This window comes from Corvus brachyrhynchos, unplaced genomic scaffold, assembly GCF_000691975.1.
Source record: "Corvus brachyrhynchos isolate BGI_N302 unplaced genomic scaffold, ASM69197v1 scaffold710, whole genome shotgun sequence".
In the NCBI taxonomy this organism is placed as follows: domain Eukaryota; kingdom Metazoa; phylum Chordata; class Aves; order Passeriformes; family Corvidae; genus Corvus; species Corvus brachyrhynchos.
In genome coordinates, this window is record NW_008236029.1 from 197,775 (window position 1) to 208,614 (window position 10,840).

The 10,840-nt window shown below is 40.6% G+C and overlaps 1 protein-coding gene across 5 annotated transcripts in view; it reads left to right on the top strand.

Annotated features, from left to right (window-relative positions):
* OXR1 (oxidation resistance 1) overlaps positions 1 to 10,840 on the top strand; it is a 276,422-nt gene that overhangs the window by 124,331 nt on the left and 141,251 nt on the right. The window contains exon 3 of one of the 5 annotated variants that reach the window (XM_017731281.1): positions 9,750 to 9,915. The exons of the other annotated variants lie outside the window; for them this stretch is intronic. Coding sequence (XP_017586770.1) covers positions 9,857 to 9,915 — 59 coding nt within the window. The 5' untranslated portion in view covers positions 9,750 to 9,856. The remainder of the gene's footprint in view (positions 1 to 9,749; positions 9,916 to 10,840) is intronic. 5 annotated transcript variants of the gene reach the window in all.

Consider the following 10,840-nt stretch of genomic DNA (forward strand, 5'->3'; position numbering starts at 1 on the left):
CTTTATCGTTATGCTTCTAAAAGATACTCAATATAATTCTGGGGGTAAAAAATGTTCTTGTGAAAGCAAGTTTAGCAGATGCCAGGTTCAGCTGGCAGCTGTCCTGATCATGAAAATTTTATTGGTAAAATAAACTGCCCTTTGTTTCCTGTAGGAAACATTGTGCAGGTAGGGCAGGTTTGTGTTTTGCCAGCTTGCTGTGCTCAAGAGTCAGCCTTGATTTTATAACAGACCAGCTGATCAAAATGCTTGTAGTTTGCTGATGCTGATGATCGAGCAAGAGTTTTAACTCCTGGCATTCTCCTCAGTGCAAGGTTTTCCTTCGCTGGGTATGAGCAGTGGTGCCTTTTGTCTCTGTGTGCTTGAGCAGCTCTCACCTTTGCTCCCAGGACTAAGTGCAGATGTAGTTCTGTGCCTAAAAATGTGCAGACCTTGGTCTGGTGGGCATCTTCAGTAGCTGCTTTCTGAATGAGCAGGAACATGACTCTAATTTGGCGTTCATTCAGTGAATTCTCTTTTCATGTGCTTTGGGCGTATTTTGAATGGGCTCCTTTTCATACATTATACCCTTTTTACAAAAAATGTCTTCTTTTGCTTTCCTTCTCTAGAAGTTCACTCCACTTGTAAAGAATGAATCAAATTTAAATTACCATATTTTTTTTTTCCTGGTGACCTATGTTTGAATGAATAAAAAGTGAGAGTGATCACTGTGAATATTTAAAAAATCAATTTCTGTGGATTGTAGAGATTCTTTTATTGTCCCTGAGCCAATATCATTGTCTCTTTTGTTTTTTCTTGCTAAGACAACTGGAAAGTAAATGAGGTCTGTTGACTTTTCCTAATCTGCCTCCCGTCAAAGATAGCTTTAAATCCTTTTGATGGGGCCATTTTCCCTTAGAAAATGCAGACTGATCCAAGTAGGGCTGTGTTGCATTTCCAGGCTGATAAAGCATGTGCTTTCCCGGAAAAGTATGCAAGGATTGTTTGGCTTTCTTATGCCAGTTAAGCTCCACGTTCTAAATTGCTGCTATATTACCTATTTACTATTTAGCATTAGTGGAATCAAAAGGATGTCATCAAAATAATTTGCCTTTTTGCTTCCTTGTAACAGTATCTTCAAATGATCTGTGATTATTCTGTTCCTTCTCTGTTCTGCCTATCCTTCCAGTTCCCTCCCACACTCCCTTTTTCTATGAAGTTTTATTGCTCTTTTTTATTTCAAAGTATACATATATACAGATATATTATGGGATGGAAATTTTGGTTCCTGAAGAGTTTTTTTTTCTTTTCACATCTTGCAATTGATTTTCACAGAGTGGGATTTAAAATGTCACTGTACCTATCAGCTTTTCACCAAGTTATATAACTTCTTGATTTCTCAGCACTCTGTAAAGATGAAATGCAGTAGCTGCAGTACAGATGAAGATGTCAGTTCTCATCTGTAGGGCAGCGGGGTGGTTCAGACGGTCGGGACGGACGGAGACGAGAGATCTCTATAGGTCAGATCTTGGGACACAGGCGGTTTATTGCAAAGGGCGTGGGTATAGGGGCACTGCTTAGAGCTGCAGCTGGCAGCTCTGAGCAGGCCCAAGAGAGCAAGAGAGTAAGTGGGTAAGAGAGAGAGAGAGCGAGTGAGAGGAATGAGAGTGAAGAAGAAGTGTGTGTGAAGAGAGAGTAAGAGTGTGTAAGAGAGTGAGTAAGAGTGTAAGAGTGTGCGAAGAGTAAGAGAGGAAGTGAGAGTGGAGAGTGTGTAAGAGTGGAATGGTGAAGTCTTGGTTACAATACAATAAATCATCTTCTGTACTGAATATTCTAATTGTCACTAACCAATCTAATACAAGATACAAATCCTATAGCATTTACATACAGCCTATAAGAGTTCTTATATTACCATAGAGTGTTACATCTTAACTTCTAAAAACTACTCTTTGGACCCCTTCTGCTGAGCTAGTAGGGTCTGCTCTGACCCTTGGACCTGCCTGCAAGCAGAGGGTATTGTTCAATCAAGAGGGGATTACCTTCAGTTGGCCATACCATTGTTTTCCAGTTGTTCAGTAACTAAGACTTGGTATTTCAAAAGTGGCTTTCATTTCGATGTTGCCTGTAGTTTTCATATTCCCAAAATCTTTTGTCAGGCAATCATATTTATAAGGCTTTCCTGTTTCATCTTCCCCAACACTCATCCATAACATACTGTATCTACCCTTTCTCCACTTGTATGTTACATGTCCTCTTATTTTATAGAAGCAGAGGACTAATTTCAACCATATTAACATTAAAAGCTTTATATTCTCAGAATATATGTACTTTATTGATTTACTGAATTCCAAGCCATTTTTTTTTCCCTGCAGTATATACTGCTGAATAAATGTAATGGAAGGTCAAGGAACTCTGTATTTTGTTCACATAAATTATGAGTACAACAATGTTCTAAATATATATCTTCTGGGCACCCAATTGTCTTGGAAAAGCTGTGGGACTGGATCAGCAGGAGGTCAGTGTAATGATCAGTACTAAGAAAGACACTGGACTGGATTTCTGTCTGATTTTAGGTATCTCCAGATGAATCTTTGTGGTTGCTTTAAAATATTTCTATAAAAATGCAAACTGGGCACTAATCTTACAGCCAGACCAAGTTTGTTTATTCTGGAGTTAGTTTACCAAAACCGTGCATTTTTCTGGAGGGAATTATTATTTTAGACAAAATTTGGGAAACATAAGAATTTCCCAATCCAAAGCTTGACTACTTCTGGGTTTTGACTTTGTTGGAAAGTTGGGGGTTTTGTGCCTAAACTATTCTGAAAGTGGAAATCTTGACTGTATGAAACACTGGGGCTTTGGAGGTCTGTGCTGAAGCAGCTAGGCTTGAGTGTTTATGCTGCCAGGGTTTCAAGGAGAGGACCCTGCCTCGTACATGCAGCTGGAGCAGAGCCATCCATCCAGTACAGCAGGCAGGAGCAGGATATGCTCAGTGAGGGCAGGTACCAAACAGTGCCTCTATCCAGTCTGGATGGGCCAGAGAGTGAGGAATTCTACTGCCTTTTCCCTTTTCTATTCCTCTGAGTTTTGTGTAAAGGCTTACACAGGTTTTAATAGGTGTGTTCTACCACTCATGTGGTAAAAAGTTACCCACAAATTTACTGGGATCTGAACTATATATGTCTATATATATACAGAGGGCTATGGAACAGCATGAAGAAAATGGATTTTAATCTCTTATTTTTATTTTCTGTTGTTTTATGTTCCTAAGTTCTTCCTATTTCTCATATTTTTCACATGTGAGGTGAAAGAGGTTTTACCTTTCTGTGCCTAAGAGCAATTAGCAAGGCTTAGCCATAATATTTTGATTTCCTAATAGTTCATTTTCATAGAAGAGTAACCAAGGAAAAAAACACACTGTGAGATTAGTTAAACACATCTTGAAATACTGCCAATACCTCCTGAAAAGGGAATGCGATTTACTGATTCTCACTTAGCATTTAGATGAAAATCATCTGATTTATCTAACAGGGCTTCTAAAATCTTGACAGTTCTATTGCATGCATCAAAATGCAGCTTCCATGTTTTAGCTTGTATGCTGTTTCCTTACAAATTCTGATCAGGTGGTTGTTTAACAGTTCTGCTTTGGAGCTGAGCTCTAGTTAGGAAGCTAAATACACAAATGTTTCCAAACTCACTTGCCTCATTTAACATGCTGTGGCCTCATTTGTATTCTGGGCTCTGGTTTTGATCCTTTGCAACTGTTTAAATCCCTCCTTGGCTTCTTTTTTTCATACGGTGAGACACTAACTCCTCGTTTCCTGTACTTGCTCTGTTCAGCTAACCATTGAGGCTTATGTTTGATCATGGGGATCTTAACCTGGCAAAGTCAGCCAGGCACCATCCTTGAGGTGGTCTTTATTCTGGACTAGGGGGAAAAAAAAGCCTCACTGTGCTTTGATAAACCTCAGTATAGTGCTTTTTGATTGGATTCTTCTTTTATTAATGTCATTTACTATACCTATAGATTGCCAGTGTCTGGCAGTGGGTGTAGCTGCAGTGCTTATCCTGCTCTCTGGGCTTATTGATTTAAAAAATATAATAAAAAGCCCTGCAGGGCAGCTGTGTTATGCAATCTCTTGTTTCTATGCTTGTCCAACTCTATTTTGTATCACTGTGAGCAGAAAAAAAATGGGAAAAGATTGTTGCTTGTCACAGGCATAAATCTAAATGGTGGTTCAAGGGAAAGGTCATTCATGTCTGCTGGTGAGGACATGTCTTTGCTTCAGCATGAAACTGAATTATGGTTTTAGGCTGTCTTCTTGAATGTCAGTATGTGCTGCCTGTGAGTCCCACCTGCAAAGGGAAAAGGCAGGAGCGGTGGTGTGGCCCTTCTCAGCACACATGAGCTGCAGCTGGGCAGCAGCTTTTGCTGCCTCTTCAGAAGCAGAGGTGGCTGCCTGGGAGTGCTGCTTGTCTTCCCCTCCCGTCCTCTTCTTCCTTTCTCTGCCCCAGTGTCTCCCCCTTCTGCAGCTGAAAGGTTGAGAAGATCTCCAATCTGTGGATAAAGCTCGGTCATCTCATTTTAACCCGTTGCAATGTCACGGCAGGGTTTGTGAGAACTGCCCTTCTGGGTGTCTCCTCTCAACTTATTGCTGGGAGCTTGATCTTTCCTGCTTGATCCACCAAGATTGTAGGGGTAACTGTTTCTAAATGTCAAGCAGCTCCTCTGTAAGTTTCTGGGAAGGAAAGAATAAAAAACTCGTGCTTACTGCAATGTGCAGACCCAGGTCCCAAAAATCCTCCCCATGCTCCTGACAGAGAGTGCTGCTACTGAAGACACAACAGCTCAAACACTGCTGACCCAAGGGAGTTCATTGAAGCACAGGAGCACAGATGCAAGATGTGTCCTGAAAAAAAGTAAGGGAAAAGCTGAGAGGGATCGTTTTGCTTTGGTGTTGCGCTGAAATGTTTTGCTTTCCAAGATCTGTGCCATAGGCACAGATCTGAACAGGCTTGTATCATCCTGGGCACTTTCTTGCCTCTCAGACATCAACTACTTCATGTTTATTAATGCAATTTCTTAAAAGGCTTCTAAAGGCTCTGCAACATAATCAGTGTTTTAATATTTAAGTGTTTTTATGGTGTAGTAGGTTGGTAGATAACTCCACAGAAGGATGCAAGCAGTTTGCTCTTGAACCTCAGCGTGTGCATGTTTCTACTGAGCCAGGTGGTCTTTGGCAAGCTGTGACCCGCCTCCACAGCTGGTTCAAGAAATAAGGTTCTGCCATAGTAGGATGCTGAAAAGAGCCCAGGTACCTTGACTCCTGCGAGTCAGATCTTTCTTTTTACTGTTGACCTTAAAATTGACAGCTAGAGATTTACGCCGCACACGTAAAAAAAGGTCGGGTGGTATCTCTTGATAAGCCACGGGGTGCATCAATGGTCACCTCCTTCCCAGGATGGAGACAGCTAAACCACCTCAGTTCATGGTCTCAGCATCAGGCAGGGACATAAGGATGCCATGGAATTGGTACCCCTGTCAGGAAGCTGGGAGAGACTCAGGAATACACAACTGGTTTATGAAGTGTGTTACTGAGCAGTAACACACTTCATCGTGCTGCTCTCTATTTTAATTTAATCGACTGGCAACATTTGTCAGAAGAAAGTTCAGCTCCTGCAAAAATGCTGACAAATTTGATAACTGCAGTACATTATGTCAAGTTGGGTTTATTAAACACACAAATTAAAATGAAGCCTTTGGTCTGTAGATAACAAAATGTACTTTGTAACTTATAAAATAAAAGAGTACCTTCCTATCTTAGGCAACATCCTTTCCTAATGTTAAACTATTACTATGTGGTATAGAAACAAGGTATAAATTTTTTTCAGGAAAGACTGAAAAATGTCTTCTGGTGCTTAAATATAAAAAAAAATAGATTTTTTAAAATATACAAATTTTTAAGTGTCTATATTTCCATATTTATATAAATCTGAATTATGTAAGTACTGGAGGACATATTTATTTTTTCTATGACAGCTGGAAGTGGAATGCTCACCCTGCCTTCTTGAAGTTCAGGCCAGAGTGACACCTGTGACACCCCCAGCAGCCCACAGCCCAATCACTGTGCACAGACATGGCTTCCCAGCAGGAGATCTGGTGGTGACAACATTTTCTGTAGTCTAGAAGGGCCTTATTTTCAGTAAATGGGAAAAATCCAAATGTACTGTGACACAGTGGAAATCTGCTAGCTATATCTTCAGTGGCTTCTGGCAGCCAGGGATATGCTCTGATCGTTGCACATGCGATGCAAGCACGTCTATGCTTGCTTGAGCCACTTCATTCTCTCTTGGGGATGATCATGCCCTGGTTCCCACTCCACTCTATGTCTCCTGTGGCTCCTGCTGCTTGGTGCAGCAGAGCTTCCCTTGGTCACAGTCCCTTCTGCAGCCAAGGGGGTGTATCATCATCATTGTGGGCTGTGCCTGGAGGCTGAAGACATAAAGAAATGTCTTTACAACCTTTACACTCTTGTGAACACAAAGTAAAAAGTTGTTGAAAATATTCCTCCTACTCCCACAAAACAAAGAAACAAAATAGTTGTGTGTGTTTTCCATTTGTTTATAAATAAGTAAGCACTATTTCACAGCCTATCTGTTCTGAAGTATGTTTCTCCTTTATATATAGACTCAGTACAACCTGTTATTAATCAGCTTATTAAGGGGCATTGCTTACTTCTTAGGATGACAAGAAATGAAAACATATATGCTCAAGATAGCATTTTCTCAATAGGTGCAATTAACTGACTTCCCATTTTCTATTTGCGTCTGGTGGGACCTTACCAGGGCTCTGGATCTCCCTCTGCTGTGCAGCTGCAGTGTCTGAATGAACGGGGTATGGGCTGGCATCCCCACTCAGCCCTCTGGGCCATTCTGGGAGCTCTGGAGGAAATGCCAGTAGCTGCTTGGCCATGTTAAAGACCCTGAGTGGAAAGAGAAAGCTGGCTGTAGTTAGTCAGAGCTCAATGCTTGGAGCAGGAGGGTCTCCTGGCAGAAGGGTAGGAGGATAATTTTGTCTTGTTTAAGTCTAAAATATTCCTGTATCTTTGAAGATCTTTATTTCCCATCTAGTATAGGCTAACCTGATTTATGAATAAGAAGAGCCAAAAGAACAAGAATTTTTTAAAACATTTTATTTTATTTTAAATAATTTTTTATTCCTTTAAACTGACCAGTACCCAGAAAAACTCCTTCAAGAAAACAGAGCTTGAATTAACATGTTTTCAATGGAGGATGTGGTATATAGATCAAATTTTTAAAAAAGCCAACCAATATAAAGCTCATTTTATACCATCTATGTTTTCTGCACATTTCACTAAAATGCTAAAATGATACTTATTATTCAAAATACTTGAATTATGCATAAGTTGGAAGGCAAAAATTCAATTCTGCTTTGGCAATGATGATGAAAGATTTCTCATTTTGCCTAGTCTCTAACTTGCCTTTGACAAGTTAGGTGCTTCCACAGAGATCTATCTGATAGAATTATATCCTGCAGAACACTCTGAGAACCAGTTTATGCTCCTAGCAAGGAGAAATGCTGGATGTTTTAGCCTCCTCAAAGAGACTTTGCCCAAAGGGCACTTCAACCTCAGTTCGAGGGGAAATCTTGTGGCCCAAGGAGGAGGATGTTCCATTTGGAAAGAAGCATGAGCAGAGTTAGGATGATTTCTTGTGAGATTTATGCATCTCCTGCCCTGGACTGACTCCCCTTCTCAGCCGCGTGATCTGTTGGCAGGTCACAGAGCATGGTGTTTACACTCTCTGCAGCGTGTCTTAATGCTCTCTGGCTTAAGGACTCTCTGGCTTGCTGCACCTCTGGCCCCAGGGCTGGTGTTCCAGCTGCCAAGCAGCCCCGTGTGACAAGGCAGAGGCTGTCAGGAGACAGCGCAGGATGCCCAGCTGCAGGAGGAAGGCCACACCAAAAGATCCCCACTTACCTGGAGGCACTGCAGCCCCAGGGCTGTTGTATCTGCCTGGGCTCAGATGTTGCTGGCTGGATCTCATTCCTGGTGCTTTATTATCATTTCGCCTTTCACAAAATACCTTTATACCTCACTGAATTTTCAGTGTTGAGATCACAATGTCTTATCCCATGTATATCTTGTGGAATAGAGATAATAATGATGTATAAATTAGTTTTATATTTCAAAAGAAGTCTTTAAGTTGTTTCAAGTTGTATGATTTACTGGGCAAGGCAGAAGAATGTGCAGATTTGCACTTCCATGTCTTATGATAAGCATATCCACAGCATGTTATTTGAACCTGAGCTGTGGTTGCCTGCTGTGCTGATGATTATTCATTGAGATGGTAGAACTAGAACACACTAATCTGTGGTACTGTAAGAGCATTGTAACATTCAACCTGCTATGCCATCTCTTTGAGAAGTTAAAAGGCCCTTTTGCTTCCAAATTTGACTACATAAATATATGCATGTTATGATTGCATATAGCACAGCAATCTCGGGAACATTAAGTGCCCGGGGATATTGCAGCTGACTTGTAAACAACTCAGAAAACAGTCAAGCATAGGGTTGGAATCAGAAATGTAAATGCAATTGCCTAAATTAAAGGCCATGGGTAAAACAGCTTTGTTGATGTATAAATTACTTGCAGTTAGCACAGGAAATAATTGATACTATGACAAAGTTAATTACATGGAAAAATATTATGAGATTGTATGGCTTCACTGTAAGCGAGGTATTCTGTATGTCTAAGGGTACCCCATGTAACTCCCAGACCACTGCCTACACTGGCCCTTGAAAACTCTGAATTCAGTGTATGGGAGAGAAGATGGTAATGTGGAATGTGGTTCTCCACAGTACAGGATGTGTGAAAATCTCACAGTAATTTTCAGGGGAATAGGGTCTGGGTGCTGGTTGCATAGCCTATAATAAAGCAATTTCAGAAACTTCTAATCAGGTGAAGTAAAGACTTTCCTTAGAGATACAACCTTAAAATAGTCTGGACAGTTTGAATCCATCCTTATAAATAAAGCTGCAATAGATATAATCCTGCAGCATTAATGAGACAAATAAGAATGAAATAGAAATCATTATCACTTTTAAGCCATTATGAAAAATTTTTCTGTGATGAATATGACAGAGCTGGAAATTTCAAGACCCGTGAAAATTGTACTGAAGTAGATTTGCATAATGCACTGGAAGAGCTTTTGTGAAAATGGAACTAGTGGGAGTTATTTAAATAACAGTATAGCAGCTATTAACAAAATAGTGAGATTCAAAATAGTAATTTACTTTACACATCTCTTCTAAAACATGTCCAGAATCAAGATATCTGTCAGCAAATAGTACAGCATTGCAACCCACCCTCTCAAAATTCTGAAAGAACAGATCAAGGAATTCTCATCCTTGACAAAACACAAACCTTAGTAGCAGAGCATATTATTTCCACCACATAAAGCAGCTGTAAAGTATTATACAGCCATGGAGAAGCCATATGATCTTGAGCTGTTAATCCTTGCACAAGCTTAGGCAGGAAAAGAAGAATGAAGGGTGTATGCTATGACTATTTGAGTTGCATTATGTGTTTAGCGTGATCGCTGCCATTTTCTTCTCCATCATCATCATCACCTCCCTCCCTACTCCTGCCATGCCTCATCCTCCTGGAATGTACATCTCCAGGCCCATGTGTGGTGTGGAGAGCACTTTGACTCCTTTGCCCGCGGACTCACTAACGCTTCTCTCCCAGGCAGTGAGAATGCCTTGTCACACTTGAACCACAAGTGGATTCTGGATTCTCCCGCTTGGAGTTCATGGATGTAACCTGGCAGCAACCAATCTATATGTCTTCTGTAAATGATCCTCCAAGGGTTTACCTGTAGCAGTGCTGTCATGCTCCCAGGAATAATCACAAGGTTTGTGTTCATTTTTGTAAGTCTTTATTCTGTGATGTGCCCTTGAAACGCAGGAAGCTCCAGCATTGCCTATAAATCTTGTTAAAAGGGTATGGGTTGCCTGTTCCACACAGCAAAAAAACCTGGTTTTCAATTATTTAGATACTATTCATCTTCTTCCTGAAGCCTGGTCAAAACTTCTGGTTGACATTGTGCTTTGTTATAGAGTGAGGGATGGTGGCAATTTTCCTGCATGTGCTGTGGCCCCTTCTATGAGGATGACTAGGAGGTGGAGAAGGGTGGTTTTGGTTTGCTTTCTGGTACTCTGATGCTTAACAATTGCTGTGTCTTTGCGTGGTAATTTTTGGTGTATAAAGGAAAAAAAAATGGGTGTTTTGTATGCTTACTCTACTTGCTCAGGTACATAATAAGAGTATAAAGCAAAATATGATGTTGAAATTCCTCTATTTTTTTTGTGCATAGCTCTCATGCCTGCAATGTTTTCTTTCCTGAAGCTGGGCTCAATGTTACATTGGTATTACATACCTGTCACTTTGAATTGCTTTTTGAGCTGTGTAGGTGTGAATTCATTCCTAATCTTTTCGTATCACCACCCATGTGAAGATCATCTTGTGTTTGCTCTGTGCCGTCAAATGATCTCATATGCTGCTTGCATTTTCTGAAAACTCTGCTGCATGACCAACACATTAAGTAACGCTCTGAAGGGCTTTTCTGCAGGTTTTTGCTTGTTTACTGTGAGACATTGATTTAGTGCTGTCCTATATTCTAGTTTGCTTTGTGGTGTTTGGTTTCTTTTCCTCTGCATTTCATAATGTCCAATTCAGATTTGAATTGCAAGTTTGTTGCACTCGGTTGCCTGCAGTACTTAGTAGTGGATAATTAGTGTTAATACAAAAGATGGAGCATGCACTGAGTGGCTCTTTCC